This window comes from Netta rufina (assembly GCF_964035555.1).
Source record: "Netta rufina genome assembly, chromosome: Z".
Classification (NCBI taxonomy): Eukaryota; Metazoa; Chordata; class Aves; order Anseriformes; family Anatidae; genus Netta; species Netta rufina.
In genome coordinates, this window is record NC_140126.1 from 57533075 (window position 1) to 57552627 (window position 19553).

Sequence of the window (19553 nt, forward strand, 5' to 3'; positions counted from 1 at the left end):
AACTAGTCAGCTATCCTACTCCAGAGACAATACTTCCTGAACTGATACATGCCCTCTTTTCCATCCCAACAAACCTGTTGGTTTGCTCACCCTGTATTGCTTCAGCCCTAGACAGAGGTATCCCTGGGGCAGGGCCTGCCGTCGTTGTGCGGGTGGTGTGAGGAGTACTTTGATGTTTTGTCGGTCTGCTCGAGTGCTATCACGACCAAAACAATCCTCATCCTACAGAAAAAAAAAAAAAAAAAAAAAAAAAAAACCTCAAGTGCTAACTTTGTACAGGAGGAAACAGCTGTACATGTGAAAAATAATCCTAGTCTACACATATCAGGAACACGAGTATAAACCAATAAAGTGACAGGCATTGTTTAATTAAATGCTCGGTCCCTTCTTCCAGACTGAAAATGGCTAGTACTTTTGACTGAGCGCAAGACTTCCTTTGTGTACATTTTAAACAATCACTTCTGTAACTCCATTTAATGCATTCTTCTGGTTCCCCACTCCTGCTTCAGGCTTACAAGACCTAAGAAGAATCATGCTTTTCCCTGCATTATGATTTTTTTTTTCCTCTTTGCAAGGCTGTGCTGAATTGAAAGTGCGTATCAGGCAGATCAGGTTTCCTGTTCCCCATAACTGTTCCCAGTAATGGTCTAAAACCGACTTCAAAATGCAAGGACATTTGTATGCATGGTGATCTTCGGAGCACACACCTGCTGCTTAAAGGCACTGTACACTTTGCTAGTTCCCATACAGGAAAGCAGGCTTCTGATTTGAACCCTTCACCTACATAGTACTCATGAACAACCAAACAAATAATAATAATAAAAATCAATATAACGGAAAATGCCATGAGCTTAGATACAGAATATGTAAGAGTAAGGAAAAAAAAGACCTCTATAGCAAAAAGCTAGTTTTTGTTCAGCTTCGGTGAACTCCATGCAGCTGGTTTAATCCAACAGCCCCCCAACCCCAACCAAACTTTCTCCCAGCAAAGCATGCCAAATCAGAAGTGTGTTCTTCTGTGAGATTTCTGCCTTCTTCTGGAGCTTTCATAAGCTACAAGAAAAGAACAAAAAAAAACAAAAAAGAGGGCCGTTATAAAACCAGAGACAGGACAAATCAATGCAATGAAGGATTTACACCAAAAGAAAGCAAATACTGAGAGATTTATTTCCTTTTGACATTTTATAGATTCCTGCCCCTAAACATCTTCCTTTCACCAAGACCCTCCAATTTTTATAGACATACACTTTCAAAAATAATTAGTTTTCTGACTATCCACACTGACTTTTCCTCACCTGCATTTGTTCAACAGACCAGTCTATAAACAAACATGGCTTGCATTGCAGTTCATCTTTAAGCAAAGACTTCAGGAGAGAGCTCATGAAACTTGCTTCTTCCGCAGAATTTTTTCAGGAAAGTGGAATAAGAGGAAAAAACAGCTTGAGGATCATGGAATAAAGATTCAGTTTTGAGAACAAACACAGCTTTCATGTTCTAAGTAGCCAGACTCAAGACCTGAACTCTGAAGAAAAGCCAAGGATGACTAAGAAAAAGTTTAACTTTTAAATAAAAGGTAGAAAGTTTATACTTCTCTTTTATGTGAACAATATCTAACATCTTTGAACAAGATCTAACACATTTTATTTTCAGCGTCATCATTTATTAATTGAGCCTGCTTGTAGAAAAATTGGGTCCAATTTGGCTCCTATTGAAGTCGGTGCCAAAGCATGCCAAAACACCTTTTGTCTTCACTGCAACTGCAACAAGGTTCTCCATGTAAAGTATTCTTAAATCAGGGAAAGGCTTTGGTAAGTCACTACTGCTTGCACAAGAAAAAGAAGCGTTGTTACCAAATCACTGCCCGAGGAAAAGAATTGCATTTTGCCAGAACAGCCCAGGGACAGATGAATAACTGAAGGAATCAGAAGGCCAAGAGCATTTTCTTCATAATAAATCTTGTCCACACCTATCTGGAGCACTGAGAGAGGGGAGAATACAACCTCCCTTTTTTGGAGGAAGACAGTTTGTAGAGGTGATTTTAAAGACACTATAGTTGTCAAGTCTTAACACAGAAGAACAAAAGACTAGTCAAAGTAATCCAGAATAAACGTGGCATCTTGAAGGATACCAGAAGCTTTTGTTTCCAGAAATGATCCCACAGCTTTAGTGTTCCAGGTGAAGCAAGTACACAGGAAAAAAAAAAAAAAAAAAAAAGAAGTGTTAAGCCAACTCAAATATTACGCACAAAAAGAAAAGGCATGTGTTTTGGAACATCTAAGTCCTTCTGAGGGAATTTTAGAGAGGACAAAAAGAATAGGGGGAAGAATATGGCTGAAGAATCCGACATCACTTGAAACAGAAGCAAAGAATTTGATCTTTTGAACTTTAGGCCTTATTCAATCCTGGAAAAAAAAAAAAAAAATACTAAAAAACAGCTTTGAGGCAACTCCCTTCTCCCCTACCCAAAACAGCCAATGCAAATTAAACCTAAAAAGCTGAGGGCAAGTCAGGGCATCCACACAGCTCTTCAAAAGCTTCTATTGCAAGGTCTTGTGGCTTTCTTCCCTTCTTTCACCAAGGGAACAACTATATGGGAAAAGTTTTTTGCAAGTGTAACCATGCTGTCAATTTGCATCTCTCTTCATTTGCCCAAGGCCTTTGCTTGCTGACAACCAATACTGAACTTAGGCAGCCTTTCTCCCATGATCCACTCTGAAGTGTCCTAACTTCCTCTGAAAGGAGATCCAGGAATAGCTGTCAGGATGACTTGCTGCATGGTCCTTAACACAGTTTGTTTCACTCATTCACATCAGTCTTCAGTACAATATAACCCTGCATGCACCTTTCAGAGCACCCTGATATATGATCACTCACTCCTTACTGTCATGCTATGAAAATCATAACTATGATGGTCTGGGACTCGGGTCCTTCTTTTACTCTGGCATAGTGAATAAAAGAACCAACCATACAGGCAAAAGGTTGTCTCTAAGCATCGAGCAGACTTCAAACAAGCCCCAGATAGGGGGGGAGGTCTGGGCTGCACGCAACACAACGTAGATGTGGCCAGTCTGCACCATTTAACCCAGGATGCAAGCAACTTGTACTCCCTCATACTGTCTTTCCAAACAATAAAGGCACAGCTACAGGAAACCATGGGAAATTTAGAATATTAAGGCTTCTCAGCATGAACAAAAACTGAAAAAGTAGTAGGTAGTAGCACTTGCAGCCTTACAGTCCAATTTGGTTCCGATACATGGATTCCATTCCCTTCAACTCTGATAGAAAGATTATGCCACCTCACAAACAGCCATCTTCTATCTTATAACAATTAAATAGTGCCACAGAATTATAGCAGAGGCAAGGCCCACTGCAGTCTGCTTCTGTGTCTGATGGCCAACACCAGCTAGCTTTGAGGACAGTTTAAGATGCCCCCAGTAAGGTGGATGTGGAAAGTCTGCTTTGACATTATGTATCATAGCAGCATTCAGAGGTTCTCCTCTCTTTCCAGAAGGGCTATTTAGCCATTTGCTCCCAGCTGAGCTCACCCCTCACACAAGCATTCTTCCTCCTTTTTGAATTCTGCCTCATTAGCTTCACCGATTTCCTGTGGTAAACAGGCATGCCTTAAAATAAAATGCACTTGTCCTTATGGTTCTCAACATAGCCCCTCGTAAAGATGATTCTCATCATAGACAAGAAGTTACACTGAAAAACAGAGTATGTGAAAGACAGGAAGCAGGTCCAGTGACTACCTGGTTAATCCTGCAAGATGCTCAACTGCCTTTTGTTCTGCAAAGCATGAACCATGTGCTTACATACATTAGTAATCATGCCAAATTTTACCACTAATTACAAAGGGAAACTGCCATTTTCTGCCTTCCAAATATTTTTTCATGCAGAAGAGAGATAAAAGATCCTCCTTTTCCATTACTAAAAGGTGCTTTGTCTCACACATCCAAAGAACTTATCCCTCAGTATACTTAGTTCACATTTTCCTGAGAACTGCTTATTATCAATCACGCACTAATCTGCAACTTCAATAACCAGACCTAGAGGAAGAAAGAATGTTTCTTGTCTGGCTCACAAAGAACCATTTTGTCACCCTGAAAAGTATAAAGTGTAAACGCTGACAAACATTGACAAAAAATAAATACATGAACCACACAAAATGCAGCCCACTTTTACTTTCACATTAGTAATTATCCGTGGCTATAAAATAATGGGTTTATTATAAATTTTGAATATGTAAACAGAAGCTGTTGGTTTCCACAGAATGTAAATGATCCCCTTTACTAAACATAACACAAATACCTGACCTAAGTGATGGTTTGCCACATACATTCACTTCTCTCGCACCACACCAAGACAGAATATTTAAAAAAAAAAAAAAAAAAAAATCAATAGGGGCAAAGAGAAAGAAGGAATTGTTTAAAAGGAATCACTTCAAAGGTCTGAGACTTTTAAGAAACAAGCTTTCAGATAGCACCCCCTTTCAGATAGGTTGCATATGCTGATGATGCACTCCAGTCACTAAAGGTTTCTGTGAAGAATGATCCAAAAACCCCTATGTGGGTGTTTAACATTTACTTTTCGGTAATGATGGTTTGTACTGTAAATTCAAAGAAACTACTGAGGTTTCTCATTTCCTGCTCTGGAAAGGAACTAATAGAACTGCACTTCATAAGAGGGTTTCTTCGCTTGTCATCACATCATTTCTTTTCCTCTCTCACTGATATTCCCAATTCTTTCTGTCTCCTAATTCTGACCTCCCCATTGCTACTGTTTTCCTTTCCTTCTCTGAAATAAACAATGTAAATCCACTTGGTGGTGTGACTGCAGCTGCCTGTGGCTCATATCCACCTTAGACTGGATCACCCCGACCCTTTTTAGTACACCTGCCTCCCAAGGAGTCCCTGAGCAGTCAAACTGTGGCTAGTGGGACAACAGACAAAACAAGGCAGGGTCGGCTTACGGTGATTTAAATTATCTCCGAGTATTTAAATTTTACCTTTTATAAAATCAGTATTTACGGTCACAAACCAAGGAAAACAAAGTTTTAATGGAGCTAAAAGGGCATGTTCCCACTTGGCAGAACAGCCAGGCTGCCCCCTTAACAGTGCAACAGAACCAAAGGAGCACAGCTCCCATTTTGCAATGTTTCCACTTCTGAGTAACAGCATGGGGTGACCCCAAGCATGTCCCTTTGACCTCAGTGCTTGCAGGGTTCAATCATCCTCCATCCAGGACGCAAAGGAAGAAGTGGGAACAAAAGCACAATCAATATAGAAATTACAATCTTGATTTTAAATTATGAAATTACATTGGTATACAGGAAGCACAAGATCTGAAATGTGTGCTAAAAATGAAGTCTACAAAACTCTACTAAGATTTTTAAATATGATTATTCACCCACAAAAATCTCACTTTTGAATAAAATGCAGCCAATACAAGCATTATCATTACAAAAAAAAAAAAAAAAAGTTTTAAACGTAAGGGTTTAAATTTAAAAAAGAAAAAGAAAAAAACTGACAAGAACAAAGAAAGGGCAATATATCTGTAATCTCTTGTCTTTCTACCAAAAATATGAATATTAATAGTGATGCAGTGTGACCAGTAAGTACTTCTTGTTTTCTCATACATTTTCAATAGCACCTTCATAACAGATATTTTAGAATGCGAAATGACAAAAAAAAAAAAAAAAAAATTAAAGCTTCTTAATTAATTTCTCTTTCTGAAGCACCTTTTTCATTATTTAGACACTTCAAGAGTTCCCCTCATATCATGCGGTTCCAGTTCTCAGCAGTTTTCCTTCTTGAGGGGAAGGGTTGCAATTTTGCAGCTACATTCAACTTAATACTTTAATAAACTGAGTAAAATATCAACAGACAGTATTTAACTATACTAAATACTCCAAGAGGTGCTAATTCCAACTTACATAATTCCAAAATAAAGGTTAATAAAAAGGCCACCTCACACAGTTTACATTTACCCTGATTATGTTAAGAAATTACTGCTCATTGAAACCAGGTAAACAGACCCCTCTGTCAATATTATTGCCGAAACCTCAGGTTGACTAAGAGGTAACTTCATTTAAAAGTTAATGGATTTCCTTCTTGCTGTCATGCTGGTTTCATTAATTTTGTTAAGTGCACCTAGGGAAAATAAAGTCTCTCAGTCTTCATTTATTTTTTGGTTATTCCCTGGAGTATTCAAAATTGCTGGTCTCATCTGTAAAGATCCTCATGAAATTAGTAACCTATTTCAAATACATGACGGTGACTTTGAGAAGTAGTTAATAGCAAGGTTTGTGAATCCTTTTGTTCCTATTTTAACAAGAGAACTGAGACTGCACAATTGCACATGCACCATCTTGTACTCAGTGCACAGATTCCCTAGTCCCATTTCATACACATAATAAAAATTTAATGAAGTTAGAATCTTTCTAATGTGGAAGTGCTACAGAATACCATGAATTTACTTTTTTTTTTTTTTTTTTTTGTAGCTTTTATTACAAAGAGTGTTTGGTATGGCATCAATGATATTAAAGAAAAACGTGTACTTATTCGCACATAGAGTCTGATCTCTGCTGATGCGCAAAATATGCGCACCTGACAGAATAGTGCAGTTTTTGTACAGAGAAGAAGCAACGAGGATGCAAACAAGACTTACTAATTGAATCTGTTTTTCTGAACACTGTTTCAGGTAAAATAAATAAATAAATAAATTCAAGATTGTGTATTTTATTTATTGTGTTAATAAAGGCTTACCTTTTATTAACAGTTCTTTTCAAAAACAATACTATGAATATCCAGAAAAATCCAACCAGGGGAAAGGAAAGAATACCCAGATTTAATGTGCTTCAATTTTGATATTACAGTTTACTAGAACAGACCAAAATTACCATAGGTCAAAAGCAGCTGCAATCTGCCATTAAAAAGATTTTCATGATGAAATAAAATTAAATAAAATATTTTCATGATGAAATAGTGTACCTGCATAATTAAGCAAATTTATCAATGAATGATATTACTTTTTAAAAAACGTAGAAATAAAAAAGAGCAGAAATCACTGTTACAAAGGATTCATCCCATAGTTACATAGCAAATGACTATCAATTTGACTTTTACTGTCAACTCTCAATTAGAATCATTAACAAACTATGAGATCTTTCTATTTGTAGGGATCTATTTTCTGCTGACATGTGCATGCATGCATTATGCATTTATATTTGAGGGGGAAAAAAACAAGAGCCCACCATTGCCTGCTTGGAGTCCCTATACCTAAAGTAGCTTATGCCAAAGGCACACCCCACTTCGGGTATTTTTTTGTTGGTGGTAGTTTTTGGTGCAAAATTAAAAAAAAAAAAAAAATATATATATATATATATATATATATATATATATATAAATCCTGTGAGGACAACTACTCCAACTCTTAACAGAATCAAAATACGTGATGCACACAACCCACCCACAATCAGGTACTATGTCAGAACACTACTGGCATGCCCTATGACTTCAAGAAATAGACTATGCCTACTCAGAAGGCAACACCTTACCAAAAAAATGCCCAATTTATTGCTTAATCTGTTTGAAGGTCAGTTTAAAAAAAAAAAAAAAAAAGAAAGGTAATCATTTTCTTTAAGTTATCAGCTAATTCTTGCCCTATTTGTAGCAGGTCTGTTAAAAACCTCTCTCAGCTGGTATCCTGAACATCTTTTTGGAGCTCCACCCAGGATCACGAGAAGATGCCTCAAGCCCATGCCACATACCAGGGTCAGACACACCTTACCAGAAAGCAGTGAAGGGCCTCTTTTAATCCAAAACAGTCTGGCCTAAGAACAGACATTTCTTTTTTATCCCAGAACACGTGCTCTCCAAAATACCCCTCTCTGTTACCGTACTACAGTGAAACATATCAATTATGAGATATTTGATGCCCTTTCCTGATTAACTATTACCAGCCTACTGCCAACCTGCAGGCCGGAGGGCTAGTTTCCCCATTTTCACACCACAGTGCTCTTATCTCAAGCCACGAAGGCACAAAGGGAGAAGAGCGAGGCCTCACGGCTAATAGTGAGGAAACAGAAAACCCATGAGAAGCAAAACCCGTGCCGAGCAGAGCGGCGACAAGGCAGGGGTCACACCACAAGCTGCCATGGGCGGCAAGGGACTTGCCAGCTGCCTCCACCCTTCTGATGCTGACCCCCTGTGTGACCTTGGGAACATCACCCAGCCTCCTTGTGCCTTGGGTGCCTTGCTCAGGAGCAGAAAAAACAATCCTCAGAATCCTTTCAATCCTTTGAAATCCACAGAGAAGAGCCAAGTACCCCTGGACTGTTCTCCAAGTCTTCCTCTTGCACAGCCTCTGCTCATTGTTTTAGTCTGAAGTGCGACTGAAAGCCCCTTGCTCTTGCATCAAGAGTGCATTAAGAGAGATCATAACTCAAAATGTCATGTTTTGCTGCGCAGAGCTGCTGTCAGACATAGCAAGCCAGAAGTAATTATCACGCAAACTAAGCATAGCATTTTTAAAACTTCAGGGACAAGTGTCTACTTCTTGCCATTATTTCAGATTCACCGAAGAAATGAAGTTGACTGGCACTCCTAGAGTCACAGCACTCAGCCTTCTGCCCTTGAAAGCACACAACAGGACTAAATCCACCACAATAACGTAACTACGCAAACAGCAAACAGCCATTAAGTTGCGGTTTTCATTTCTAGCAGACGTGGATTTGCTTGGGGGAAAAGAGAGGAATAAAGTGGCTTTTATAACCACTTAAAATATCTTGCTTTTGTAATAGTTCACGGTTTGTAAAACTGTACCAAAGACATAAGTTTCCTGGGTAGCTGTAAACCCAATTAAAAGTGTGAAAAACAGAAGAAAGGAGGAAATCTTAGATCTAGAATAAAATCCATTCAAACATTTATAATCTGTACCTTGTGCCAAAACTGAAATTCTATAAAAACAAGTGCAACAAGACTCTGCATTCTTAGACATGTATATGAAAACAGAAGATTTAAAACTAAACATTCAGAAGAGGCTTATACATCTGTTTCACTTCATGGCTGTAATGTCAAATGACAGAACATAGCAAATCATGTTTTATTTTTTTACTAAGAAATAATCATATAAATTTGATGGAAAAACATAGACTAAAAGCAACACTGATGCTCCCTGAACAGTTCAAAATGGCATAAGCCAGGACTCAGTTAAAAGAGCCAGCTCTCCTCCAGCTGTGAAGCAGGTTGGGACACTGATCCAGCTGAAGACTAACCCAGAAAAAGGGAAATCAGTGGTTACTTTTCGGCTGGACATGCACTGCTCTGCACACACAGCTGTACAAACACTTGTGCCAGTACAAAGGCAAGAGAGAACACAAAGGTGGAAACCACTGGCTAGGGGAGAGCTATGCAACTCCTTTCCACAGCATTTCAAAGGTTCACAGAGCTACAGCACTGGGTGTGTCTTCACATTATACAAGTTTAATCTAAAAAAAAAAAAAAAAAGAAATACAGGCTGCTGCAAAAAGGGAAAGCCTCCCTTCCCTAAAGTTCCCTGCAGTGTAGTCTCAGTGCCTACCGTAAAACACTAACAAACTATTACTTTTCTGTCAGATCCACAAACTGCTCCAACTGTTCAGTGGTTAGATTCAACACAGGGAAGGAGCAGGTGGAAGGGATCAAACCTTCAGCATCAGACCACCGCCAGGTCACAGTAAGTATCGCAGGAAACCTTTCCCTGGTCTTGAACTAGACCATTCCCAACACTGCAAGCCATGCGTTCTTGAAAAGAAATTACATCCTCACACCTTTTCTGTCCCATGGGAGGTTTTTGTCAGACATTGCACACACCCCACCACCTTTTAGGGTTTGGTTCATGACCAACAGCCACAGGACTATCTTTGCAGTTTATTCTCCTAATATTCCTCCGTGACTGCACAGGCAGCAAAAGCATATGTATGTATAAATATGCATAACATACCCATGTCTGCACATACAAAGATGCGTCTAAACTTAGACTTCAAAGACCTTAGGTAGGTACTGAATTCCAGCGTCACCGTGATTTGCCTACTCCTCTGCACGAAGCACGGATTTATGAGCCTATCTGCAGGCAGTTGACTCTGCAGGGCTTGACAGCTCTCCATACACGCAGAGCTGGTAGTACCAGAGATTATAGTTAAATTTATAGTTGGATTTGGGCTCCCTCTCCCTCCCCAGCCTTTTCCTTTCTTTTCACCAGCTGCTTCACCAAACTTTAGTCATCCAAGCTGAAACATACAGAATGCTCCAGGATAATTTTTTATTCTTTGAAAGTCTCAGCCACTTCCAAGAATAAAGTTAGGAGAACTGATTTTTCTCCTTTTTTTTTTTTCTCCCTGATCCCGTTCATGCTAAAACCACATTCTCACATTACTACCAAACCCCAAACCCCCGTTTTCCAACAAGTGCTTCAAGTGTCCAAGACACGCCACTTGCTGTCACCAGCCTTAAAATCGCAGAGGACCGAGCAAAGGGCCCTTTTGAACACCCTCAGCACTTGCACGCTCCGTCGGGGCTCATTAGCGTTCGGCACAGGACAGCTTTGAAGAGCTGCTCCACGCTGCAAGGGGCTTCTCCCAGAGCCATTCCTGTTTCTTTTCCTTTATTTTCTCCTTTTTCCTTGTCTTTTCCTTTCCTTTTTATTTTGTCTTTTCCTTTTCGGCTTTTCCTTTCCTTTTTCTTTTTCTTTTCCTTTTTTTTTTTCTCCTCTTTCCTTTTTCTTTTCCCTTTTTTCTCTTTGCTTTTTCTTGTTCCTTTTTTCTCTTTCCTTTTCTTTTCCCTTTTCCTCTTTCCTTTCTTTCTCTTTCCTTGCCGGCACGCTCGGGATAACGCCTGTGCTCGGTGTCCCGGGCACTCGGGAGCCTCCGGCACCTGCTCCTTCCACACCACCTCGGAGCAAACCCTCCGCAGCCCCATCCACCCGGCGGCTGCGCGTCCCCCCGCCTCACCTTGCCCCTTGCGGGACCGCCACGAAAACCCACGGAACGACTAATTTCCAGCCTCCCCCTTCCCCGGCCAGCCCCCGTGCCGCCCGTACCTTGATGCCCTGCTGCTGCGAGGTGAGGGTCAGCTTGGACTCATCCAGGAGCAAAACTTCGCAGTAGAACTCCTCGGGCACGGCGCAGAAGCAGCCCATGCCTGCAGCCGCGGCCGGGGCCGGGGCCGGGAGGCGGGACGAGCCCCCGAGCGGCGGCTCAGGGCAGGGGGGGACAGAGGCTCGGCAGCCGCTAGGGCTCCGCGCCCGGCCCCGCGGGGCCGCCCCCCGCCGCGGCCATCCCCGGGGGGAGCCCTCCGCAGGGGAGCAGCGGGGCAAGGCAGCGAGCAGCGAGACGGAGCCGCCGCCGCCGCCGCCCCGGGGAGGAACCGAGCCGCCGCCCCGTCCGCGCACGCTTCCCTTTGCCTCCCCTTCCCTCCCTCCCTGCCTCCCCTTCCCTCCCTCCCTCCCTCCCTCCCTCCCTCCCTCCCTCCCTCTCTCTCTCCCTCCCTCCCTCCCTCCCTCTCTCTCTCCCTCCCTCCCTCCTTCCCCGCTTCCCTCCCTCCTTCCTTCCCTCCCTGCCTGCCCTTTGTGCCGAGCCGCGGCCCGGGGGCGGCCCTCAGGCGGCCGCGCTGCCCCTGGGCCCCGACGGCGGTGCGCGGCCCCCCGCGGCCATGGCAGGGGGATGCCGGCCGCCGAGCCCCCCCCCGACGCCCTGCGCCGAGCCCGGCACGGCCGCACCGGGACCCCCGCACCCGGACCCCGCCGGCGGCCGCGGCAGCAGTGACCCCTGCTGGGCTCCGGGGGGCGGCGGGGAGGATGATTTTTTTTTTCTTTGATTGTGTTTTTTTTTTTTTTCTTCGTGTTTTTAGGTGTTTTTTTGCCTCCCCCTACTTGGCGGGGGTTCGTGAAGAGGCTGGCTTGCCAAGCAGCCTTGGTGGGGAGTGTTTAGTGCGCAATTAAGCAATGAACTTGGCACAAATATAGTTAACCCCCCCACCGACTCCCTCACCCCCCCCCAAAAAAAAAAAAAAAAAAAAAATCCCTGTAGTATATTCTTTAAAAACTGTAACATAAAAGATGTTGGAACTGCCCTTGCTGCACCTCTGCACACCCTCTGGATCACACAGTGGTCCACCTGTGTGTTTTAATTGATACAGACACCTATACTCGGTAATTTCTCCCCCTCAGGCCGAAGGCTAAGCCCTGATCTCCCTGTGCATTTGCTTAGCTTTGCATGCGTGAGCCGTCCCACCAAGGATCACACAATTTTTGCATGCGTAAATTTAGGAATATGCATGTTTTTCTGATGATAGCCGGCTTGCACGCTTTGCATAAGAGAAGGGTACAAGGAGATTCCTCCCTCGACAAACCCTATTAGCTATGTACACGTAGGAAAGTCGCACAGGGAATTATACCTCTGCATTTAAACACCTGCCCTAAACAAAACCTTGATGCTCCCAGGTGATATCTCTCTAATTTCCCTTTTTTAAGTGCAGGTTGTGTGTAAACACGCACAGCGAGGTCCTGGGATCTCTTCAGCCATCCTGTAGCTGCAAAAGCAGTATTTTCCATGAGCACTGTGACAATCAGAGCAAAAGACGAATTTGTTAGACAAACACTTGTGTAACCAGTATTATACATGTCTGTAAAAACGTAGCCTTCTGAGCAACTTTCAGAATACAAAGTATGGCAAAAGCTTAAAAATTCGAGTTCCTAATCTTGTTTGTTAGACTATATATGCCCGATGAGAATGTCATCCATACAGCACAAGAAATTTAGATAAATTTATTCCTGCTCTTTCCAAACACATTTTTCAAGCACAGTTCTTGCATCCTTCTGACAATGGACAGTTTTCTAGGGAACAGATGGCTCCTTTTTCCCTCTCACTAGTCTATTTAGATCTATATATCATGCATGTCATGACATAAATTACCCCCTCCGTCAGTTAAAGTCATTATATATGTATAAATCACTGAATAATCAAGTGAGAGGGAGGGCTCAGTGAACCCTGAATCTGTTTTAAAACCTTTAACTATAATTTAAAAGCAGCTTATGTTGCTAAATCACAATCCCACACCTGAGCAGTTTAAATCAAGGTTAAAAGCAGTCCAAGCGAACGATTTCATGCCTCCTGTTTTTGAAGATTCTTTTCAGGCTCCTGCACACTAGCGGATTGGTCCACAGGGACTACACAAAATGTGCATTCGTGTTCAGCTGGTGCCAGTCTTTGGAGCACAGAGACATTAACACATAAAATCATCTCCTAACCAACTACTGCCAGAGAGCATAGCTAGGAGCTGCTCCATCAGCAGTGCCTGAACCTAATGCTTGAGGTGAGAACCTTGGAGGGAGTCCTGGACTGAGGAAGTGAGAAAATCTGTAGGAGAGCAGAAGAGGAGAGGAGGGAATATATACTAGAAACCAGCATGAGCCTTGAGGGGATCCAGAAAGCAAAACTGATTTAGAGGGGCAAAAATGTAGGGCCAAGGCTTTGCTTAGAGCTCTAAGCTACTTAAGACCAGCCCTGCCTAAGTGTGTCAAGTATCAGGACAGCTCACAACTTGGGAGAAACATAAGATAGTCACCTGCTTTTAAAATCCATTGGAAAACTCAGCTTCTTTTTCCTGCTCCCTGCAAGAAAAAAAAAAAAAAAAAAAAAAAAAAAAAAAAACACAGGTCAAGCACTGCTAGGGAATACCTGCTGACATAAACTCTCATTACACAAACACTTATGGACATGTTTAACTCAGGCATGTAAATACAGGACCAGGGCATAAAGGCATTTTTTGTCCATCGCCTATTGAATGAGGTACACAGCGCAATTCACTGCAGTCACTGTGATCCAGGACACCTTCGTAAGAATGATTAATTTTAGCTGTAATCAAGTATTTGTGACGTGGTTATACAAACTGAGAGCCATGACTTCGGTATATGAAGTGACCTACATCCATATTGAAACATGTCAGCATTGAGACTAATTGCCCAAAGGAAAGTTTAGCATATCTGGTTTCTCACTTGTCTTTAAGTTTCACAGCCAGTAGTTGAACATGTAGCAAGAGGCATGTTGACCTTTTTTTAGCCATTATCATTATCACTGACCTGTCACTGTTATTCCCTAGTCTATAGAGAAGTAATTCCTATATCTCATCCACGTGGCATCCTGAGGACCTGTGAAAAGCTAAAGTGAGACACTGAGCACCACCTTCACTTTCTTCCTGGTGTAAAGATGTGTCTCCTGGCTTCCTGCTCACATGCAGAGCAGAGAAAATCACTGTGCTCTAGTAAAACAAGTGTAAAGTGAAAACAGAAAACAGCAGCACATATTTTCTGGGCTAAATGCACAACCCTGAATGCATCTTCCATTACAGAAATTCCCAGCAGGAGAGCTACTCAGCAGGTTCCAGCAGGGACTGTGTTCTTCACAGGAAACACAAGGTGCAACTCTTTCAGCAGTATTGCACTGCTCTGGCTTCACATGTACCCACCTGCCCATACATCACTGCCTCAGAACTGTCCTCAGTCATTTGCAGTCCCTCAAGAGAGGTCCTCCAGGTGTTTGACATGCTGTTGGAAGGTATATTTATTTCTGTCTCTTCCAGCAAAGAAGAGAACTCAAGCAGGCAATGCAAAAAGAATTGTTTCCACATACCTATTTTACAGCATTCAGAACCTGAAGTTTGTGTTACAAGTGTATGAACTCACATTTCTCTTCACTTCACTTAGTAAAGCTTTTACTTAAAACACTCTCATGAATACTACGGTCTAACAATTTCTCCAAACTACATGTTACTACTACACATCACATCGATATACATCCACTGGGCAGTAGCAATCCAGAGTGAATAGTGACTTGACATTATACTCTACTTAATACACTTAGCAAGCCCTTAAACTAAGATCTAACAGTCAAGATCACTTAAGTAGGAGAAATGTTAAATTAAGAACTATATTCAGATCTATAATGCAGAGATAATCTGAAAACAAACAGCAGCAACAACAAAAACCTTAAAAGGACCAAAATTACTCTTGAACAGCTGATTAAATTTCTTTGCATTTCTGTAGCAATAGACACCTTGAAGAGCTCTAAACTGAGATACCACTTAGTAAAAATTCATTATTGTTCTTTTGCTTGCTTGTTCATCTAGAAAAACCCCTAGAAGAATGCAGCACTACATACACATACGTAATGATTAAGTAAGTCATAGAAATATTGCGTTTTTTGATTTTGAATAAAGACAGAATTATATTAAATGTAATTTCTCCAACCAAAAATATATTTTTTCAGAGTATTTATTGTAAACTGTAGAGCTAAAATAAGAAACAGATCTCTTATATGTCTATCAAAGCTAGAAAAATTCACGTCTCAAAAAAAAAAAAAAAGAATTAGCTACCATTTATTCAACCTAATTTTGTGTGTGATGTGGTTTTAGAGTCTCTGTTAAGATTTTGACAAGTTACCCCTATGCAAAGAAGAACCAGATGATCCTGTTTTATTTTGCTTCTACTTAGCTTCCTTGGCAGAACTTGAACATGTTTTAATAGTAAAGATAATTGAGAGGCAAGATGTAATAATCTAACTTACAAAGAGAAGAAAAATACATTCTCTCCAGGACTTGAGTTCATGCCCTGACACTTTATATTGGTACTTTGTGGCACCAGTCAGCAGGAGGAAAGAGTCTATGAAGATCTATGATCTATGGATGCTCTGAAGATGGAGAAAAACACATCTTTTTCAAACAGCACTATTTAAAGGATAAACTCCCACCCTTCTTAGTAAAACAGGACTGAGCAGATCCGTGCTGAAGCACAGAAAACACTATTGACTCTAAACTACAAAATCTTTCCTATCACGTTAGAGGAGCTCCGGAAGAATAGCTTTGTTTCTAAGTCAGAGAGCAATGATATGCCAAAACCTTCAGGCTCAGGGAGCTAGAGTTATGCCTGTACCAAGGTACTAGATGTACTCTGATATTCTTCTAAAAGGCAGTTGTTCTGAATACATTTACTGAGGTATCTTTTATCCCAATGATGGGCTGGCCATGCTGGCTGGCAGATTACAAGGGACACGGGCAATCAGTCAGTCTGTTGTTGCTTGAGCTCCACGCTGCTTAAGCACAATGGAAATCATGTTTGTCTGCAACTATCACCCCTTCTTCTCCTCTCCTCTGCTTTCTGAATGTAAGTTGGGGGGAGGGGGGGGAGGCATTGCTGCCAAGAGATTCTCAGTTCTGCTCTCAGAGGGATATATAATTATATTATTCCTCTACGTTTGTTGGAAATAAACCTGATGACAACTAAACCGAAGGAATGACTTAAGCAAGCCAGACATAGGCTGAGAGGATTCTCCTGGCCAAAACTGAAGTCTATTCAGGAAGGCAAACAGTAAGGAGATAGTTAAAGTGACACAGGTGTCAATTAGGATGAAAATTTTAACAGGGAGTGTCTCTCACCCACAAAAGAAAGTGTTTGCGGAGACAAAACTTTAGTAGTAGACCAGACATCAGTAGGTAGCTCTGATAGACAAAACTACTGTAATAAAGTTTATTAAACTGCTGTGAACCTTAATTTTAAAAAGTCAACAATTTTTACAAGTATTTTACAAGTATTAGATTTTATTCTGTCTTCTGATGTCTAAATATTACAGCCACATTCACAATTGAGTCGACCGTAAGTACAGTTTCTAAGTCAAAAATGTAGTTCTCATATAGCTACCTCAATTTCTATTACTGTGAGATCTATTTTAAAATAATGAAATCAGCTGTAGTAGTCAGCAATATTTCAAGTTTAGAAAATCTGGAAATCCATAGGTTTTCTGATGTGGTTTGTGTTAAGAATTCCCTTTCCTGGACAAACACTCCTTTTCAGTTGTAGCTTGAATGCAGAAGATGTAGTAATTGAATGGAGAACATCACCTATGGTGAGCTACTGTGATGGGATGCTGTACGTAATCAGAAGACATCTTTATTTTTCAGTGTCTATACATATCTATGATGATTTCATGAACAGGATTTCAGCAGCTGCCTGCAGATGATCACAGAAATAAACAGTTCATCACACATCTTGTAGACTCATACACTTGATGAGTGAAACAGTTTGGAACATGTCACGTAGCCTGCTGTGGCTTCTCTTCGTGTTTTCTTTCTGTAGTCTGAGGATGGGAAGTATCCCCTTAAGCTTCTGTACCAGTCACAGAATCTGAATGATGTGAAGAGGACTGCCTACAGAGGAATTGCTCCCGTTCAAAGTCAGAGCTGAAGGCCAGACGGGGTCACTAAAGGATCCAATTGATTTCCTTTTTACAATATTCCCTTAAACATGGCATCATTTCTTGCTGCAGAGCCCATGAACTCACTCTGATAAAGCATATTTTTGGAAATATCAAGTCAAGCTGAACAGGAAGATCTGGAAAGTTAACCTCTTTTCTGGGAGTTTATCTGTAAGTGTGGTTTCACCTGACTGATATGTTTGTGTGTGCATCATTTGATAACCTTTCTTTCTTTCTTTACAACATGAAAAAATGTAAGTGAGAACTGTATGAGGCAGGAATTTCCTTAGTAAACCAAAGAAATTAAAACAAAAATATTTCAAAAACATGTTCTCGGGCCCTAAAAAAAGAGACACAAAATATTTTTAATGTCCTGGTATTGCAACATTTCACATTGTCACGGGTTAAGTCTCATGTGGCTTTTAATAACAGAGCAATACTTAAGCAATACTTACTGCTCCCCATTATTCTGTATAGCTAACAGTCTAACTTTTGCTTTCAAGTTACTTGGACATTACAACATTCAGCTGGATGAAAAGAGAGTCTCCTTCCAGCATAGGAGAGGAGAAAGGAAAATACATATAAAGGGCAAGAGATAGGGGAGAAAAAAAAAAAAAAAAAAAAAAAAGGAACAGATTTACAGTTTGTTGTTTTGGTGGAAAGAACTGTGAAATAAATGAATGGGTGGGAGAGAGGTGAAATCTAGATAAACAAAGGAAGCAGTTAGAGCTGCATTAGAGAAGAAAGAAATAAAAGGAAGAAAAATGGAGGGGGGGAAAGCATATAAACTGAAAAACAGAAAGAGGATGAAAGTCTGATAAAAAAGACTAAGCAGGAGATGTTTCTGTAGGAGCTGAGCCTGCCAAATGGGGATAGAAAGACAGGATCAGACTAGGTCATGAAAAATGTAAACACCTCTGACAGAATTGAAGTGCAAATACTGCTTGTGCAGGCCTTGCCCTCAAATATAACACTTTGCCTTGAAGGCAACTGGAGTGTGGTCTAGCACGATGGGTGTTCCTCTCCATTATCTGCTTCCACAGCCCTGTTGTGTTCCTCACAGTCCCAAGCTGCCAACCTCTCATAGTGTTTTACTTTGCACAATTTCTAAATGTGGGCTGCTGGTGTTTTCAGGCACCACATCTAATGCTGTGCCACACTGTCATTCTTCCTTAGCACATGGGGTAAACAGCTACCCACATACTAGTTGGTAACATAAAGGTTATTTTTGCATGTGGAAGGCCTTGCTTTCTCAACTAAGATGAGAAATATTACATGGTAATGGAAGATCCTAAGTATCTCAACATTCAAGTGTTCACCTCCATGTATAGCATATTATATATATCATATATAAATTGATTATGTTATGGACAGTTGTATATTTTCTAGAACACAAGAGCAGGAACGTTTCTCAGTCACATAACATGTAAAATATATTGCTATTCTAATATATGCATGTTTTCAAACCCACCACATTACAGAAGAGCACAGATTGCCAAGAATTGATACAGAAGTCCTCCAAAGTTGTGAGAGCTCTGTGTACAGTGTCTGTGAAGAGAAGATTTATGAGATTAAACCATTCCTTCCCCAATACTTTTACAGAAAAGCTTCTTCTTTACTACCTAATAGTTTTCCATATTCGTAATACCAAGTTCACCAAAAATGTGTCCACTGCTGCTAGCACAAGATCATAATGAATTGTGTGTGTGTGTGTGCATTTTTGCATCATGTTTATGTCATTCTGATATGGGCTAGATTCCTGGCATCTTGCTTCTTTGCCAGAAGAACATACCTCAAATACCTTTTTGAATGGTTGCTTACTTACACCTCTAAGTCTGCTAACCCAGCCAATGCTTATAGCAAAGTTCTACATCATTCCTTGCATGTTTACAGAGACATGTTTGCACAGACTATAATGTCACTAAGTTTGCCAATTAAAATCTAAGGATAATTATGTAGTACTTCAGTTTACCTCTGGTCTGTACTACCCAAAGTCAATTAATAAATCATTAAAAACTCAGCTGGAGTTTTCTATTTACTCTGTTCTCTTTATGGAAGTGTTAAGAAACCAAGGAAGGGAATACTGACTAGCATACCAGTCATTGCAAGAGCTTCATTTTTTTGTAAAAGGTGAAAGGAGCGGCAGACAGATGACTGAAACAAATTTGAATTTTTCAGATTACTTAGGTCTTTGAAAGTGATTGTTTCATCTAATACTTTTAAGGTTTGAAAGAAGGTATGACACAACTAAACTTGCTATCAGCCTGAA

The 19553-nt window shown here is 40.9% G+C and overlaps 1 protein-coding gene across 1 annotated transcript in view; it reads right to left on the reverse strand.

The window, feature by feature from the left end:
- EPB41L4A (erythrocyte membrane protein band 4.1 like 4A) overlaps positions 1-11300 on the reverse strand; it is a 131188-nt gene extending 119888 nt beyond the window's left edge. The window contains exon 1 of the mRNA XM_084305624.1: positions 11080-11300. Coding sequence (XP_084161750.1) covers positions 11080-11178 — 99 coding nt within the window. The 5' untranslated portion in view covers positions 11179-11300. The remainder of the gene's footprint in view (positions 1-11079) is intronic.
- Positions 11301-19553: the final 8253 nt, after the last annotated feature.